This window comes from Mustelus asterias, unplaced genomic scaffold, assembly GCF_964213995.1.
Source record: "Mustelus asterias unplaced genomic scaffold, sMusAst1.hap1.1 HAP1_SCAFFOLD_3792, whole genome shotgun sequence".
Lineage (NCBI taxonomy): Eukaryota > Metazoa > Chordata > Chondrichthyes > Carcharhiniformes > Triakidae > Mustelus > Mustelus asterias.
In genome coordinates, this window is record NW_027593737.1 from 3624 (window position 1) to 22500 (window position 18877).

Genomic DNA, 18877 nt, shown 5'->3' on the forward strand with positions numbered 1-18877 from the left:
CTGTGCCCCCAGTAATTGACTCTTCCACCCTGGGGAAAAAGCTTCTGACTATCCACTCTGCCCCTCATCATCTTGTAGACTTCTATCAGGTCTCCCCTCAACCTCCGTCGCTCCAGTGAGAATCTCGAAGGTGATGCAACTACCTCCTGAGGTTCTTTCGACCAGTTAGGCTCTGTCTCGCCCAGGGAAGAGGTCATAGAGGGTTTACAGCACGGAAACAGGCCCTTCGGCCCAACTTGTCCATGCCGCCCCTTTTTTTTAACCCCTCAGCTAGTCCCAATTGCCCACATTTGTCCCATGTCCCTCTATACCCATCTTACCCATGGAACTGTCTAAACGCTTTTTAAAAGACAAAATTGTACCCGCCTCTACTACTGCCTCTGGCAGCTCGTTCCAGACACTCACCACCCTCTGTGTGAAAAAATTGCCCCTCTGGACACTTTTGTATCTCTCACCTTAAACCTGTGCCCTCTAGTTTTAGACTCCCCGACCTTTGGGAAAAGATATTGACTATCGAGCTGATCTGTGCCCCTCATTATTTTATAGACCTCTATAAGATCACCCCTCAGCCTCCTACGCTCCAGAGAAAAATGTCCCAGTCTATCCAGCCTCAGAAATCATAGAAACCCTACAGTGCAGAAGGAGGCCATTCGGCCCATCGAGTCTGCACCGACCACAATCCCACCCAGGCCCTACCCCCACATATTTTACCTGCTAATCCCTCTAACCTACGCATCACTGGACTCTAAGGGGCAATTTTTTTTTAACCTGGCCAATCAACCTAACTCGCACATCTTTGGACTGTGGGAGGAAACTGGAGCAAACCCACGCAGACACGAGGAGAATGTGCAAACTCCACACAGACAGTGACCGAAGCCGGGAATCGAACCTGGGACCCCGGAGCTGTGAAGCAGCAGTGCTAACCACTGTGCTACCGTGCCGCCCACATGTAGCCTCTCCCCATAACTCAATCCATCAAGTCCTGGTATCATCCTAGTAAATCTTTTCTGCACTCTTTCTAGTTTAATAACATCCTTTCTATAATAGGGTGACCGGAACTGGACACAGTATTCCAAGTGTGGCCTTACCAATGTCTTGTACAACTTCAACAAGACGTCCCAACTCCTGTACTCAATGTTCTGACCAATATAGACTGTCGGCACAGATTTGGAGATGTGCCAATAGTGCTTGGCACGACCCTTCGTTGAGGGACATGGCACCCGTTCTAGATGGGCAGTGGATTAACATTGCTGACTGCCTTGAGGGCCTATCCTGGCCCTTTAGGGCGTGTGTGGTTGACCTCCGCACACCTGAGGCGTCCGGGCACGTTGTGTCACATCTCTCGGTGCCAAGGCTCCCTCCCTCCTTGCCCGGAACCACGCCAGGAGTTAATGGGCGGGCCATGGAGTGTGGCAAACCACAACATAGGAGCATGTGGATGGCTCGAGGTCTTAATGAGAAGCTGGATGATGTGTTCTGCGGGCGGGAGAAAGCTGTAATCACTCGAGGAGTCATGTTGCCAGAGGGAAAGGTGGAGGGAGGGAGGGAGGGAGGCGGGGAAGAGGGTTCACAAGTGGTGTGTGTGTGTGTTTGTGCATGTGCGGTGTCACAGACACCTCCCCTCCAGGCTATCAAAAAGCAGACAAATTGAAGGAAGGCGTTGAGTGGAGAGCCAGTTATCTGTGCCTGGAGGAGGTGACAGGGGCAAAGAACCTGGACAGACAGCAGCTCCGAGGTGAGCCAGGGGACAGAGGCAGCTCGGGAGGAGAGCGGTGGGCACCCAGAATTGGCATGTCAGAGGGCGAGTTGGATGAAAGTGGGCGAGAGATCAGCTGAACAGGGAGAGTTCCACTGACGATGTTCCACTTGGTTCCTGGGAGCTGGGTGTCGCTGCCTACCCTGTTCCACAGCTCCAATTGCCCCTCAAGAAGGCGATGGAAAACTGCCTTCTCCAACCCGCTGAGGATTTGATTTATTATTGTCACGTGTATTGGGATACGACATTCTGCACTCTCTCCTTTCCTTCTCTATGAACGGTATGTTTTGTCTGTATAGCGCGCAAGAAACAATACATTTCACTGTATGTTAATACACGTGACAATAATGAATCAAATCAAATGCAATGAAAAGTATTGTTTCTTGCGCGCTATACAGACAAAGCATACCGTTCATAGAGTACAGAGGGGAGAAGGAAAGGAGAGAGTGCAGAATGTAGTGTTACAGTCATAGCTAGGGTGTAGGGAAAGATCAACTTAATGCGAGGTAGGTCCATTCAAAAGTCTGACAGCAGCAGGGAAGAAGCTGTTCTTGAGTCGGTCGGTCCGTGACCTCAGAATTTTGTATCTTTTTCCCGACGGAAGAAGGTGGAAGAGAGAATGTCCGGGGTGTGTGGGGGGGTCCTTAATTATGCTGCTGCTTTTCCCGAGGCAGCGGGAAGTGTAGACAGAGTCAATGGATGGGAGGCTGGTTTGCGTGATGGATTGGGCTACATTCACAACCCTTTGTAGTTCCTTACGGTCTTGGGGAGAGCAGGAGCCCAGACCAAGCTGTGATACATCTGGAAATGAGTAGGTACAGCCACAGTGCTGTTAGGGAGGGAGTTCCAGGATTGTTATTGGACATCAGTCAGTCCCCGTGTGGTGTAGGTAGAGCCACAGTGCTGTTAGGGAGGGAGTTCCAGGATTGTTATTGGACATCAGTCTGTCCCGTGTGGTGTAGGTACACCCACAGTGCTGTTAGGGAGGGAGTTCCAGGATTGTTATTGGACATCAGTCAGTCCCCGTGTGGTGTAGGTACACCCACAGTGCTGTTAGGGAGGGAGTTCCAGGATTGTTATTGGACATCAGTCAGTCCCGTGTGGTGTAGGTACACCCACAGTGCTGTTAGGGAGGGAGTTCCAGGATTTGGACCCAGCGACAGTGAAGGAACAGCTAATATATTTCCAAGTCGGGATGGTGAGTGACTCGGAGGGGAGCCTCCAGGTGGGGGTGTTCCCAGGTATCTGCTGCCCTTGTCCTTCTGGATGGTAGAGGTGGTGGGTTTGGAAGGTGCTGCCTAAGGAGCCTTGGTGAGTCACTGCGGTGCATCTTGTAGACGGTACACACGGCTGTCACTGTGCGTCGGGGGTGGAGGGAGTGTGTTCCAGATGGCGGGCGGATGAGATAATAGAATGGAAGGAGCAGTACTGAGGGAGTGCCGCACTGTCAGAGGGTCAGTGCTGAGGGAGTGCCGCACTGTCAGAGGGTCAGAGCTGAGGGAGTGCCGCACTGTCAGAGGGTCAATGCTGAGGGAGTGCCGCAGTGTCAGAGGGTCAGTGCTGAGGGAGTGCCGCAGTGTCAGATGGTCAGTGCTGAGGGAGTGCCGCAGTGTCAGATGGTCAGTGCTGAGGGAGCGCCGCACTGTCAGAGGGTCAGTGCTGAGGGAGTGCCGCACTGTCAGAGGGTCAGTGCTGAGGGAGTGCCGCACTGTCAGAGGGTCAGTGCTGAGGGAGCGCCGCACTGTCAGAGGGTCAGTGCTGAGGGAGTGCCGCACTGTCAGAGGAACAGTGCTGAGGGAGTGCCGCACTGTCAGAGGGTCAGTACTGAGGGAGTGCCGCACTGTCAGAGGGTCAGTGCAGAGGGAGTGTCGCACTGTCAGAGGGTCAGTGCTGAGGGAGTGCCGCACTGTCAGAGGGTCAGTGCTGAGGGAGTGCCGCAATGTAAGAGGGTCAGTGCTGAGGGAGTGCCGCACTGTCAGAGGGTCAGTGCTGACGGAGTGCCGCACTGTCAGAGGGTCAGTGCTGAGGGAGTGCCGCACTGTCAGAGCGTCAGTGTTGAGGGAGTGCCGCACTGTCAGAGGGTCAGTGCAGAGGGAGTGCCGCACTGTCAGAGGGTCAGTACTGAGGGAGTGCTGCACTGTCAGAGGGTCAGTCCTGATGGAGTGCCGCACTGTCAGAGGGTCAGTGCTGAGGGAGTGCCGCACTGTCAGAGGGTCAGTGCTGAGGGAGTGCTGCACTGTCAGAGGGTCAGTGCTGAGGGAGTGCCGCACTGTCAGACGGTCAGTGCTGAGGGAGTGTCGCACTGTCAGACGGTCAGTGCTGAGTGAGTGCTGCACTGTCAGAGGGTCAGTACTGAGGGAGTGCTGCACTGTCAGAGGGTCAGTGCTGAGGGAGTGCCGCACTGTCAGAGGGTCAGTGCTGAGGGAGTGCCGCACTGTCAGAGGGTCAATGCTGAGGGAGTGCCGCAGTGTCAGAGGGTCAGTGCTGAGGGAGTGCCGCAGTGTCAGATGGTCAGTGTTGAGGGAGTGCCGCAGTGTCAGATGGTCAGTGCTGAGGGAGCGCCGCACTGTCAGAGGGTCAGTGCTGAGGGAGTGCCGCACTGTCAGAGGGTCAGTGCTGAGGGAGTGCCGCACTGTCAGAGGAACAGTGCTGAGGGAGTGCCGCACTGTCAGAGGGTCAGTGCTGAGGGAGCGCCGCACTGTCAGAGGGTCAGTGCTGAGGGAGTGCCGCACTGTCAGAGGAACAGTGCTGAGGGAGTGCCGCACTGTCGGAGGGTCAGTACTGAGGGAGTGCCGCACTGTCAGAGGGTCAGTGCAGAGGGAGTGTCGCACTGTCAGAGGGTCAGTGCTGAGGGAGTGCCGCACTGTCAGAGGGTCAGTGCTGAGGGAGTGCCGCACTGTCAGAGGGTCAGTGCTGAGGGAGTGCCGCAATGTAAGAGGGTCAGTGCTGAGGGAGTGCCGCACTGTCAGAGGGTCAGTGCTGACGGAGTGCCGCACTGTCAGAGGGTCAGTGCTGAGGGAGTGCCGCACTGTCAGAGCGTCAGTGTTGAGGGAGTGCCGCACTGTCAGAGGGTCAGTGCAGAGGGAGTGCCGCACTGTCAGAGGGTCAGTGCTGATGGAGTGCCGCACTGTCAGAGGGTCAGTGCTGAGGGAGTGCCGCACTGTCAGAGGGTCAGTGCTGAGGGAGTGCTGCACTGTCAGAGGGTCAGTGCTGATGGAGTGCCGCACTGTCAGAGGGTCAGTGCTGAGGGAGTGCCGCACTGTCAGACGGTCAGTGCTGAGGGAGTGCCGCACTGTCAGAGGGTCAGTGCTGATGGAGTGCCGCACTGTCAGAGGGTCAGTGCTGAGGGAGTGCCGCACTGTCAGACGGTCAGGGCTGAGGGAGTGTCGCACTGTCAGACGGTCAGTGCTGAGTGAGTGCTGCACTGTCAGAGGGTCAGTACTGAGGGAGTGCCGCACTGTCAGAGGGTCAGTGCTGAGGGAGTGCTGCGCTGTCAGAGGGTCAGTGCTGAGGGAGTGCCACACTGTCAGAGGGTCAGTGCTGAGGGAGTGCCGCACTGTCAGAGAGTCAGTACTGAGGGAGTGCCGCACTGTCAGAGGGTCAGTGCTGAGGGAGTGCTGCACTGTCAGAGGGTCAGTACTGAGGGAGTGCTGCACTGTCAGAGGGTCAGTGCTGAGGGAGTGCCGCACTGTCAGAGGGTCAGTACTGAGGGAGTGCTGCACTGTCAGAGGGTCAGTGCTGAGGGAGTGCTGCACTGTCAGAGGGTCAGTGCTGAGGGAGTGCCGCACTGTCAGAGGGTCAGTGCTGAGGGAGTGCCGCACTGTCAGAGGGTCAGTGCTGAGGGAGTGCTGCACTTTCACTGGGTCAGTGCTGAGGCAGTGCCGCACTGTCAGAGGGTCAGTGCTGAGGGAGTGCTGCACTTTCACTGGGTCAGTGCTGAGGGAGTGCCGCACTGTCAGAGGGTCAGTACTGAGGGAGTGCCGCACTGTCAGAGGGTCAGTACTGAGGGAGTGCCGCACTGTCAGAGGGTCAGTGCTGAGGGAGAGCTGCACTTTCAGAGGGTCAGTGCTGAGGGAGTGCCGCACTGTCAGAGGGTCAGTGCTGAGGGAGTGCCGCACTGTCAGAGGGTCAGTGCTGAGGGAGTGCCGCACTGTCAGAGGGTCAGTACTGAGGGAGTGCCGCACTGTCAGAGGGTCAGTGCTGAGGCAGTGCCGCACTGTCAGAGGGTCAGTGCTGAGGGAGTGCCGCACTGTCAGAGGGTCAGTGCTGAGGGAGTGCCGCACTGTCAGAGGGTCAGTGCTGAGGGAGTGCCGCACTGTCAGAGAGTCAGTACTGAGGGAGTGCCGCACTGTCAGAGGGTCAGTGCTGAGGGAGTGCCGCACTGTCACAGGGTCAGTACTGAGGGAGTGCTGCACTGTCAGAGGGTCAGTGCTGAGGGAGTGCCGCACTGTCAGCGGGTCAGTACTGAGGGAGTGCCGCACTGTCAGAGGGTCAGTGCTGAGGGAGTGCTGCACTTTCAGAGGGTCAGTGCTGAGGGAGTGCTGCACTTTCAGAGGGTCAGTGCTGAGGGAGTGCTGCACTTTCAGAGGGTCAGTACTGAGGGAGTGCCGCACTGTCAGAGGGTCAGTGCTGAGGGAGTGCCGCACTGTCAGAGAGTCAGTACTGAGGGATTGCCGCACTGTCAGAGGGTCAGTGCTGAGGGAGTGCCGCACTGTCAGAGGGTCAGTGCTGAGGGAGTGCCGCACTGCCAGAGGGTCAGTGCTGAGGGAGTGCCGCACTGTCAGAGGGTCAGTGCTGAGGGAGTGCCGCACTGTCAGAGGGTCAGTGCTGAGGGAGTGCCGCACTGTCAGAGGGTCAGTGCTGAGGGAGTGCCGCACTGTCAGAGGGTCAGTGCTGAGGGAGTGCCGCACTGTCAGAGGGTCAGTACTGAGGGAGTGCCGCACTGTCAGAGGGTCGGTGCTGAGGGAGTGCCGCACTGTCAGAGGGTCAGTGCTGAGGGAGTGCCGCACTGTCAGAGGGTCAGTGCTGAGGGAGTGCCGCACTGTCAGTGGGTCAGTGCTGAGGGAGTGCCGCACAGTCAGAGGGTCAGTGCTGAGGGAGTGCCGCACTGTCAGAGGGACAGTGCTGATGGAGTGCCGCACTGTCAGAGGGTCAGTGCTGTGGGAGTGCCGCACTGTCAGAGGGTCAGTGCAGAGGGAGTGCCGCACTGTCAGGGGGTCAGTACTGAGGGAGTGCCGCACTGTCAGAGGGTCAGTGCTGAGGGAGTGCCGCACTGTCAGAGGGTCAGTGCTGAGGGAGTGCCGCACTGTCAGAGGGTCAGTGCTGAGGGAGTGCCGCACTGTCAGAGGGTCAGTGCTGAGGGAGTGCCGCACTGTCAGAGGGTCAGTGCTGAGGGGGTGCCGCACTTTCAGGGGGTCAGTGCTGAGGGAGTGCCGCACTGTCAGAGGGTCAGTGCTGAGGGAGTGCCGCACTGTCAGAGGGTCAGTGCTGAGGGAGTGCCGCACTGTCAGAGGGTCAGTACTGAGGGAGTGCCGCACTGTCAGAGGGCCAGTACTGAGGGAGTGCCGCACTGTCAGAGGGTCAGTACTGAGGCAGTGCCGCACTGTCAGAGGGTCAGTACTGAGGGAGTGCCGCACTGTCAGTGGGTCAGTACTGAGGGAGTGCCGCACTTCAGAGGGTCAGTACTGAGGGAGTGCCGCACTGTCAGAGGGTCAGTGCTGAGGCAGTGCCGCACTGTCAGAGGGTCAGTACTGAGGGAGTGCCGCACTGTCAGTGGGTCAGTACTGAGGGAGTGCCGCACTGTCAGAGGGTCAGTACTGAGGGAGTGCCGCACTGTCAGAGGGTCAGTGCTGAGGGAGCGCCGCACTGTCAGAGGGTCAATACTTAGGGAGTGCCGCACTGTCAGAGGGTCAGTGCTGAGGGAGTGCCGCACTGTCAGAGGGACAGTGATGAGGGAGTGCCACAGTGTCAGAGGGTCAGTGCTGAGGGAGTGCCGCACTGTCAGAGGGTCAGTGCTGAGGGAGTGCCGCACTGTCAGAGGGTCAGTGCTGAGGGAGTGCCGCACTGTCAGAGGGTCAGTGCTGAGGGAGTGCCGCACTGTCAGAGGGTCAGTGCTGAGGGAGTGCCGCACTGTCAGAGGGTCAGTGCTGAGGGACTGCTGCACTGTCAGAGGGTCAGTGCTGAGGGAGTGCCGCACTGTCAGAGGGTCAGTACTGAGGGAGTGCCGCACTGTCAGAGGGTCAGTGCTGAGGGATTGCCGCACTGTCAGAGGGTCAGTGCTGAGGGAGTGCCGCACTGTCAGAGGGTCAGTGCTGAGGGAGTGCCACACTGTCAGAGGGTCAGTGCTGAGGGAGTGCCGCACTGTCAGAGGGTCAGTACTGATGGAGTGCCGCACTGTCAGAGGGTCAGTGCTGAGGGAGTGCCGCACTGTCAGAGGGTCAGTACTGATGGAGTGCCGCACTGTCAGAGGGTCAGTGCTGAGGGGGTGCCGCACTCTGTCAGAGGGTCAGTGCTGAGGGAGTGTCGCACTGTCAGAGGGTCAGTGCTGAGGGAGTGCCGTACTGTCAGAGGGTCAGTGCTGAGGGAGTGCTGCACTGTCAGAGGGTCAGTGCTGAGGGAGTGCTGCACTGTCAGAGGGTCAGTACTGAGGGAGTACCGCACTGTCAGAGGGTCAGTGCTGAGGGAGTGCCGCACTGTCAGAGGGTCAGTACTGAGGTAGTGCCGCACTGTCAGAGGGTCAGTACTGAGGGAGTGCCGCACTGTCAGAGGGTCAGTGCTGAGGGAGTGCTGCACTGTCAGAGGGTCAGTACTGAGGGAGTGCCGCACTGTCAGAGGGTCAGTGCTGAGGGAGGGCCGCACTGTCAGAGGGTCAGTGCTGAGGGAGTGCTGCACTGTCAGAGGGTCAGTACTGAGGGAGTACCGCACTGTCAGAGGGTCAGTGCTGAGGGAGTGCCGCACTGTCAGAGGGTCAGTGCTGAGGGAGTGTCGCACTGTCAGAGGGTCAGTGCTGAGGGAGTGCCGCACTGTCAGAGGGTCAGTGCTGAGGGAGTGCCGCACTGTCAGAGGGACAGTGCTGAGGGAGTGCCGCACTGTCAGAGGGTCAGTACTGAGGGAGTGCCGCACTGTCAGAGGGTCAGTGCTGCGGGAGTGCCGCACTGTCAGAGGGTCAGTGCTGAGGTAGTGCCACACTGTCAGAGGGTCAGTGGTGAGGGAGTGCCGCACTGTCAGAGGGTCAGTACTGAGGGAGTGCCGCACTGTCAGAGGGTCAGTACTGAGGGAGTGCCGCACTGTCAGAGGGTCAGTGCTGAGGGAGGGCCGCACTGTCAGAGGGTCAGTGCTGAGGGAGTGCTGCACTGTCAGAGGGTCAGTACTGAGGGAGTACCGCACTGTCAGAGGGTCAGTGCTGAGGGAGCGCCGCACTGTCAGAGGGTCAGTGCTGAGGGAGTGTCGCACTGTCAGAGGGTCAGTGCTGAGGGAGTGCCGCACTGTCAGAGGGTCAGTGCTGAGGGAGTGCCGCACTGTCAGAGGGACAGTGCTGAGGGAGTGCCGCACTGTCAGTGGGTCAGTACTGAGGGAGTGCCGCACTGTCAGAGGGTCAGTGCTGCGGGAGTGCCGCACTGTCAGAGGGTCAGTGCTGAGGGAGTGCCACACTGTCAGAGGGTCAGTGGTGAGGGAGTGCCGCACTGTCAGAGGGTCAGTACTGAGGGAGTGCTGCACTGTCAGGGGGGTTAGTATTAAGTGGGAGTGAATGGGAAGGGGTTTGGATCCATTGGGCTCCAGGAGGTTACAGAGATAGGGAGGGGTGTAGGGACTGGAGGAGGTTACAGAGATAGGGAGGGGTGTAGGCGTTGGAGGAGGTACAGAGATAGGGAGGGGTGTAGGGGTTGGAGGAGGTTACAGAGATAGGGAGGGGTGTAGGGGCTGGAGGAGGTTACAGAGATAGGGAGGGGTGTAGGGGCTGGAGCAGGTTACAGAGGTAGGGAGGGGTGTAGTGGTTGGAGGAGGTTACAGAGATAGGGAGGGGTGTAGGGGGTGGAGGAGTTTACAGAGATAGGGAAGGGTGTAGGGGCTGGAGGAGGTTACAGAGATAGGGAGGGGTGTAAGGGCTGGAGGAGGTTGCGGAGATTGGGAGGGGTGTAGGGGCTGGAGGAGGTTACGGAGATAGGGAGGGGTGTAGGGACTGGAGGGGGTTATAGGGATAGGGAGGGGTGTAGGGGCTGGAGGAGGTTACAGAGATAGGGAAGGGTGTAGGGGCTGGAGGAGGTTACGGAGATCGGGAGGGGTGTAGGGACTGGAGGGGGTTATAGGGATAGGGAGGGGTGTAGGGGCTGGAGGACGTTACAGAGATAGGGAAGGGTGTACGGGCTGGAGGAGGTTACGGAGATAGGGAGGGGTGTAGGGACAGGAGGAGGTTACAGAGATAGGGAGGGGTGTAGGGGCTGGAGGGGGTTACAGGGAAAAGGAGGGGTGTAGGGGCTGGAGGAGGTTACAGAGATAGGGAGGGGTGTAGAGGCTGGAGGAGGTTACAGAGATAGGGAGGGGGTGTAGGGGCTGGAGGAGGTTACAGAGATAGGGAGGGGGTGTAGGGACTGGAGGAGGTTACAGAGATAGGGAGGGGTGTAGGGGCTGGTGGAGGTTACAGAGATAGGGAGGGGTGTAGGGCCTGGAGGAGGTTACAGAGATAGGGAGGGGTGTAGGGGCTGGTGGAGGTTACAGAGATAGGGAGGGGTGTAGGGCCTGGAGGGGGTTACAGAGATAGGGAGGGGTGTAGGGGCTGGAGGAGGTTACAGAGATAGGGAGGGGTGTAGGGGCTGGAGGAGGTTATAGAGATAGGGAGGGGTGTAGAGGCTGGAGGAGGTTACAGAGATAGGGAGGGGGTGTAGGGACTGGAGGAGGTTACAGAGATAGGGAGGGGGTGTAGGGGCTGGAGGAGGTTACAGAGATAGGGAGGGGGTGTAGGAGCTGGAGGAGGTTACAGAGATAGGGAGGGGTGTAGGGACTGGAGGGGGTTACCGAGATAGGGAGGGGTGTGGGGGCTGGAGGAGGTTACAGAGATAGGGAGAGGTGTAGGGGCTGGAGGAGGTTACAGAGATAGGGAGGGGTGTAGGGACTGGAGGAGGTTACAGAGATAGGGAAAAGTGTAGGGGCTGGAGCAGGTTACAGTGATAGGGAGGGGTGTAGGGGTTGGAGGGGGTTACAGAGATAGGGAGGGGTGTAGGGGTTGGAGGAGGTTACAGAGATAGGGAGGGGTGTAGGGACTGGAGGAGGTTACAGGGATAGGGAGGGGTGTAGGGGCTGGAGGAGGTTACAGAGATAGGGAGCGCTGTAGGGGCTGGAGGAGGTTACAGAGATAGGGAGGGGTGTAGGGACTGGAGGAGGTTACAGCGATAGGGAGGGGTGTAAGGGCTGTAGGAGGTTACGGAGATAGGGAGGGGTGTAAGGGCTGGAGGAGGTTACGGAGATAGGGAGGGGTGTAAGGGCTGGAGGAGGTTACAGGGAAAGGGAGGGCTGTAGGGGCTGGAGGAGGTTACAGAGATAGGGAGGGGTGTAGGGGCTGGAGGAGGTTACAGAGATAGGGAGGGGTGTATGGGCTGTAGGAGGTTACGGAGATAGGGAGGGGTGTAAGGGCTGGAGGAGGTTACGGAGATAGGGAGGGGTGTAGGGACTGGAGGGGGTTATAGGGATAGGGAGAGGTGTTGGGGCTGGAGGAGGTTACAGAGATAGGGAGGGGTGTAGGGACTGGAGGAGGTTACGGAGATAGGGAGGGGTGTAGGGACTGGAGGGGGTTATAGGGATAGGGAGGGGTGTAGGGGCTGGAGGAGGTTACGGAGATAGGGAGGGGTGTAGGGGCTGGAGGAGGTTACAGAGATAGGGAGGGGTGTGGGGACTGGAGGAGGTTACAGAGATAGGGAAGGGTGTAGGGGCTGGAGGAGGTTGCGGAGATAGTGAGGGGTGTAGGGGCTGGAGGAGGTTACAGAGATAGGGAGGGGTGTAGGGACTGGATGAGGTAACAGGGAAAGGGAGGGGTGTAGGTGTTGGAGGAGGTTACAGAGATAGGGAGGGGTGTAGTGACTGAAGGAGGTTACACCGATAGGGAAGGGTGTAGGGACTGGAGGAGGTTACAGAGTTAGGGAGGGGTGTCGGGGCTGGGGGAGGTTACAGAGATAGGGAGGGGTGTAGGGACTGGAGGAGGTTACAGAGATAGGGAAGAGTGTAAGGGCTGGAGGAGGTTACAGGGATAGGGAGGGGTGTCGGGGCTGGGGGAGGGTACAGAGATAGGGAGAAGTGTAGGGGCTGGAGGAGGTTACAGGGATAGGGAGGGGTGTTGGGGCTGGAGGAGGTTACAGGGATTGGCGGATGTGTAGGGGCTGGAGGAGGTTACAGAGATAGGGAGGGGTGTTGGGGCTGGAGGAGGTTACAGAGATAGGGAGGAGTGTAGGGGCTGGAGGAGGTTACAGAGATAGGGAGGAGTGTAGGGGCTGGAGGAGGTTACAGGGATAGGGAGGGGTGTAGGGGCTGGAGGAGGTTACAGAGATAGGGAGGGGTGTAGAGGGCTGGAGGAGGTTACAGAGATAGGGAGGGCTGTAGGGGCTGGAGTAGGTTACAGAGATTGGCGGATGTGTAGGGGCTGGAGGAGGTTACAGGGATTGGCGGATGTGTTGGGGCTGGAGGAGGTTACAGGGATCGGCGGATGTGTTGGGGCTGGAGGAGGTTACAGGGATATTTCTCACTCTGTGTGTTTTCCCGCAGGATGAAGGAATTGTTACGCGGTCTATTTCTCTTCCTGGCTTCGGTCTGTCCATCATTGAACGGTAAGCTTGCTCTCGAAGCTGATTGGTTGTCTCGAGCGTGCGAGGGGTGCAGTTGACAGCACTGGGGCATGGTGCGTTCCCACAGCCGTGCCTGTTGACGGCTGTGGAGGGCGAGCTTTCCAATCTGTGGCTGAGAGATTGGCGGGTGTGGGAGCGCGAGTGCGGCCGGGGGGAGGGTGAGGAGACACGGATGCAGTGGGTGGTCGACACATTGTGCAGCATCAGCTTGATGGGCTGAAGGTCCTGTTCCTGTCTTGTTGAGGGAGAGAGTGCAACATGACAAAATTCACGGAGGATACGAAGATCGGTGAGAAAGCAGTGAAGTGGATATAAAGATTCTGCAGACGGATATCGATAGGCTCGGAGAATGTTCTAGAATCTGGCAGGTGGAGTTTAATGGAGAAGTGTGAGGTTGTCTATTTTGGCAGAAAAAAATTGAAAGCAAATGATCTTAACTGCTCAGCTATCTCTATAAGTTCCATCGCAATATTCGTCTTATCGACTTCAACCCCTCTGAGCTCGAATATCTCAGCCGTATTTGCTGTGGCTTTTGCAGGTGGATAGATAGAGTCACAGAGTCACAGAGGTTTACAGCATGGAAACAGGCCCTTCGGCCCGACTTGTCCATGCCGCCCCATTTCTTTTAACCCCTAAGCTAGTCCCAATTGCCCACATTTGGCCCATATCCCTCTATACCCATCGTACCCATGTAACTGTATAAACGCTTTTTAAAAGACAAAATTGAACCCGCCTCTACTACTACCTCTGGCAGCTCGTTCCAGACACTCACCACCCTCTGTGTGAAAAAATTGCCCCTCTGGACACTTTTGTATCTCTCCCCTCTCACCTTAAACCTATGCCCTCTATATTTAGACTCCCCTCCCTTTGTGAAAATATATTGACTATCTCACTGATCTGTGCCCCTCATTATTTTATAGACCTCTATAAGATCACCCCTCAGCCTCCTACGCTCCAGAGGAAAAAGTCCCAGTCTATCCAGCCTCTCCTTATAACTCGATCCATCAAGTCCCGGTAGCATCCTAGTAAATCTTTTCCGCACTCTTTCTAGTTTAATAATATCCTTTCTATAATAGGGTGACCAGAACTGTACACAGTATTCCAAGTGTGGCCTTACCAATGTCTTGTACAACTTCAACAAGACGTCCCAACTCCTGTATTCAATGTTCTGACCGATGAAACCAAGCATGCCGAATGCCTTCTTCACCACTCTGTCCACCTGTGACTCCGCTTTCAAGGAGCTATGAACCTGTACCCCTAGATCTCTTTGTTCTGTAACTCTCCCCAACGCCCTACCATTAACTGAGTAAGTCCTGCCCTGGTTCAATCGACCAAAATGCATCACCTTGCATTTGTCTAAATTAAACTCCATCTGCCATTCGTCAGCCCACTGGCCCAAACAGACAGTCCAGGAGAATGGAGTTTAATGTGGATAAGTGCGAGGTTATTCAATTTGGTAGAAAAAATAGATAATAAATTATTACCTCAATGGGAAGCAGATTCAAAATGGGTCTGGGCAGAGGGATCTGGGCGTCTGTGTTCATGACTCACAGAAAGTCGATATGCAGGTGCAGCACGTAATAAAAAAGACAGATCGGATGTTGGCATTTATTGCAAAGGGGCTGGAGTACAAAGGTAGAGACGTGTTGGGGCGGCACGGTAGCACAGTGGGTTAGCACTGCTGCCTCACAGTGCCAGGGACCCGGGTTCGATCCCCGGCTTGGGTCACTGTCTGTGTGGAGTTTGCACGTTCTCCCCGTGTCTGCGTGGGTTTCCTCCGGGTGCTCCGGTTTCCTCCCACAGTCTGAATGATGTGTTGGTTAGGTGGATTGACCATGCTAAATTCTCCCTCAGTGTACCCGAACAGGCGCCAGAGTGTGCCGACTAGGGGATTTTCACAAGAACTTCATTGCAGTGTTAATGTAAGCCTACTTGTGACACTTTATTTGTATTGGGTGTTGGTGAGACCACATCTGGAGAATAAAAGTAGAGACGTGTTGTTGCGATTGTATTGGGTGTTGGTGAGACCACATCTGGAGTGTTGTCTCCAGCTTTAGTCTCCTTATTTGAGGAAAGGCATTGGAGGAAGTTCAGAGGAGGTTCACCAGATCGATCCCGGGGATGAAGGAGTTAGACCATAAGATATAGGAGCAGAATGAGGCCACTCGGCCCATCGAGTCTGCTCCCCCATTCAATCATGGCTGATATTTTTCTCATCCCCATTCTCCTGCCTTTTCCCCATAACCCCTGATCCCCTTATTAATCAAGAACCTGTCTATCTCTGTCTTAAAGACACTCAATAACCCGGCCTCCTCTGTGACAAAGAGTTCCACAGATTCCCCACTCTCTGGCTGAAGAAATTCCTCCTCATCGCTGTTTTAAAGGATCGTCCCTTTAGTCTGAGGTTGTGTGTCCTCTGGTTCTAGTTTTTCCCACTAGTGGAAACATCCTCTCCACGTCCACTCTATCCAGGCCTCGCAGTATCCTGTAAGTTTCAATAAGGTCCCCCCCCTCATCCTTCTAAACTCCATCGAGTATCGACCCAGAGTCCTCAACCGTTCCTCATACGACAAGCTCTTCATTCCAGGGATCATTCTTGTGAACCTCCTCTGGACCCTTTCCAAGGCCGGCACATCCTTCCTTAGATACGGGGCCCAAAACTGCTCACAATATTCCAAATGGTGTCTGACCAGAGCCTGAGACAGCCTCAGAAGTACATCCCTGCCCTTGTATTCTAGCCCTCTCGACATGAATGCTAACATTGCATTTCCCTTCCTAACTGCCGACTGAACCTGCACGTTAACCTGGAGAGAATCTTGAACAAGGATTCCCAAGTCCCTTTGTGTTTCTGATTTCCAAAGCCTTGCCCCATTTAGAAAATAGTCTACACCTCTATTCTTCCGACTCAAATGGTTGACATATGAGGAGAGATTAAACAGTTTGGGGCTTATCCTCGCTGGAGTTCAGGAGGATGAGAGGGGATCTGAGCGAGGTATATCAAATTTTAAAAGGGATTGATAGAGTTGACGTAGACCAAATGTTTCCTCTTGTGGGACAGTCTCGGACACGAGGTCACAGGTTTCGGTTGAGAGGCGGTAGATTTAAAACTGAGATGAGGAAGAACTACTTCTCGCAGAGGGTGGTGAATTGTGGAACTCGCTGCCCCATCGCGCGGTGGAACCTGAATCATTGAATGTTTCAAGAATGGTTCCACTAACTTGATCGAGTTTTTCGAGGAAGTGACGAAGATGATTGATGAGGGTAGGGCAGTGGATGTTGTCTACATGGACTTCAGTAAGGCCTTTGACAAGGTCCCTCATGGCAGACTGGTGCAGAAGGTGAAGTTGCATGGGATCAGAGGTGAGCTGGCAAGGTGGATACAAAACTGGCTCGGTCAAAGAACGATGTGGAGATGCCGGCGTTGGACTGGGGTGAACACAGTAAGAAGTCTCACAACATCAGGTTAAAGTCCAACAGGTTTATTTGGTAGCAAATACCATAAGCTTTCGGAGCGCTGCCCCTTCGTCAGATGGAGTGGAAATGTGGTCCACTCCATCTGACGAAGGAGCAGCGCTCCAAAAGCTTATGGTATTTGCTACCAAATAAACCTATTGGACTTTAACCTGGTGTTGTTAAACTTCTTACTCGGTCAAAGAAGACAGAGGGTAGCAGTGGAAGGGTGCGTTTCTGAATGGAGGGCTGTGACAAGTGGTGTTCCTCAGGGATCAGTGCTGGGACCTTTGCTGTTTGTAATATATATAAATGATTTGGAGGAAAATGTAACTGGTTTGATTAGTAAGTTTGCGGATGACACAAAGGTTGGTGGATTTGCGGATAGCGATGAGGACCATCAGAGGATACAGCAGGATATAGATCAGTTGGAGACTTGGGCAGAGAGATGGCAGATGGAGTTTAATCCGTCAAATGTGAGGTAATGCATTTTGGAAGGTCTAATACAGAGAGGAAATATACAGTAAATGGCAGAACCCTGAAGAGTATTGATAGGCAGAGGGATCTGGGTGTACAGGTACACAGGTCACTGAAAGTGGCAATGCAGGTGGAGAAGGTAGTCAAGAAGGCATACGGCATGCTTGCCTTCATTGGTTAGAACATTGAGTATAAAAATTGGCTGGTCATGTTGCAGCTTTATAGAACCTTAGTGAGGCCTCATTTACAATATTGTGTCCAATTCTGGTCGCCACACGGATGTAGAAGGATGTAGATGCTTTGGAGAGGGTACAGAAAAGATTTACCAGGATGTTGCCTGGTATGGAGGGCATTAGCTATGAGGAGAGGTTGGAGAAACTTGGTTTGTTCTCACTGGAGCGACGGAGGTTGAGGGGAGACCTGATAGAAGTCTACAAGATTATGAGGGGCATGGACAGAGTGGATAGTCAGAAGCTTTTTCCCAGGGTGGAAGAGTCAATTACTCGGGGGCACAGGTTTAAGGTGCGAGGGGCAAGGTTTAAAGGAGATGTACCAGGCAGATTTTTTACTCAGAGGGGGGTGGGTGTCTGGGACTCGCTGCCCGGGGAGGGGGTGGGAGCAGGAATGATAGTGGCATTTAAGGGGCAACTATTCGAATACATGAATAGAATCATAGAATCCCTACAGTGCAGAAGGAGGCCATTCGGCCCATCGAGTCTGCACCCACAATCCCACCCAGGCCCTACCCCCACATATTTCACCCACTAATCCCTCTAACCTACGCATCTCAGGACTCTAAGGGGCAATTTTTAACCTGGCCAATCAACCTAACCCACACATCTTTGGACTGTGGGGGGAAACCGGAGCACCCGGAGGAAACCCACGCAGACACGAGGAGAATGTGCAAACTCTACACAGACAGTGACCCGAGCCGGGAATCGAACCCGGGACCCTGGAGCTGTGAAGCAGCAGTGCTAACCACTGTGCTACAGTGCCGCCCGCCGAATAGGATGGGAATGGAAGGATCCGGGCTCTGTAAGTGCAGACGGTTTTAGTTCAGTCGGGCATCATGATCGGGGCAGGCTTGGAGGGCCGAAGGGCCTGTTCCTGTGCTGTAGTTTTCTCTGTAAGAACCGGATGGAACAAAAGTTAGGCTAAAGTTGGTCGTGTGAGGGAGTGGGAGGTGAGTCCGGTGGGGGGTGGGGGTGGGGGTGGGGGGGGGGGTGGGGGGTTGCAAAGGGGCAACAGCGAAGAGATGGTTCCCGCTTTGATGCCCCATCGAGCTCACCAGGATGTTCTCTGACTTCCTTCACAGCTCACAGTTGGTGTTACGCAAGCCACAAGTGCGGTAAGTGGAAACTCATCCCTCCCACCCTCCCCCTCACCCACCCCCTGTCAACTATAACTCCTCTGCCTCCTTCCAACCTGGAGGAACCCAAAATATAACCCCCCCCCCCCCCCCCCCCACACATCTCGGGATAAGGCCCTCCCCTTGACCAGGCCCTAACTTGGGCCTTCCATTTAATAGCCTAATTGCAAACCCAGAATTGGTTCTGATCAGCCTCACTTGCACAAACACAGCACCTCACCTTCCTCATGAACCTCTCCATCTCTCTCTCTCTCTCTCCCTCTTACATTCTCTCATGGGGAGCGGGCATTGATGCATGGGCGAGACTAGGCCTCAGGCTTCGAGCCTCGGGCCTACCATGGGTTTCTCCAGTAAACGCGACAGGAATGCCGACACTCTCCCATCATCCCAGCCGGCACAGAACAATACAGCTCAGGAACAGGCCCTTCGGCCCTCCAAGCCTGTGCCCGTATGTGTTTTCTAGCCCTTCCGTTCAAGATAGGCCTTAACAGAAGTTGCTAATGTGCCTGTTTCCACCACCTCCTCTGTTCCAGGCACCCACCACTCTCTGTGTGAAAAACTTCCCCCGCACATCTCCCTTAAACCTTCCCCCTCTCACCTTGAACCTGTGCCCCCCGGGTAACTGACACTCCCACCCTGGGGAAAAGCCTCTGACTCTCCACCCTGTCTCTGCCTCTCATCATTCTGTAGACCAGGTCTCCCCTCAGCCTCCGTCTTTCCAGTGAAAACAATCCCAGTTTATTCAGCCTCTTCTCATTGCCGACACCCTCAAGACCAGGCAACATCCTGGTGAACCTTCTCTGCACTCTCTCCAAAGCTTCCACATCCTTCTGGCAATGTGGTGACCAGAACAGCACGCAACGCTCCAAATGTGGCCTAACTAAGGTTTTATATAGCTGTACCGAGAGAGGCCTTGACAGCCCAGGAGGCAAAAGGTGTCAACTACGATGCCTGAGGCCTGAGGCCTAGCCTGCAGGCTTCAGGCATCCTAGTTGA

At 55.5% G+C, this 18877-nt stretch overlaps 1 protein-coding gene across 1 annotated transcript in view; it reads left to right on the forward strand.

Moving 5' to 3' along the window:
* Positions 1 to 1546: 1546 nt before the first annotated feature.
* LOC144490784 (carbonic anhydrase 4-like) overlaps positions 1547 to 18877 on the forward strand; it is a gene marked incomplete at its 3' end in the record, with an annotated part of 17563 nt that continues 232 nt past the window's right edge. Inside the window, exons 1-3 of the mRNA XM_078208486.1 lie at positions 1547 to 1735; positions 12506 to 12567; positions 17828 to 17860. Of these exons, the coding sequence (XP_078064612.1) occupies positions 12507 to 12567; positions 17828 to 17860 (94 nt within the window). The remainder of the gene's footprint in view (positions 1736 to 12505; positions 12568 to 17827; positions 17861 to 18877) is intronic.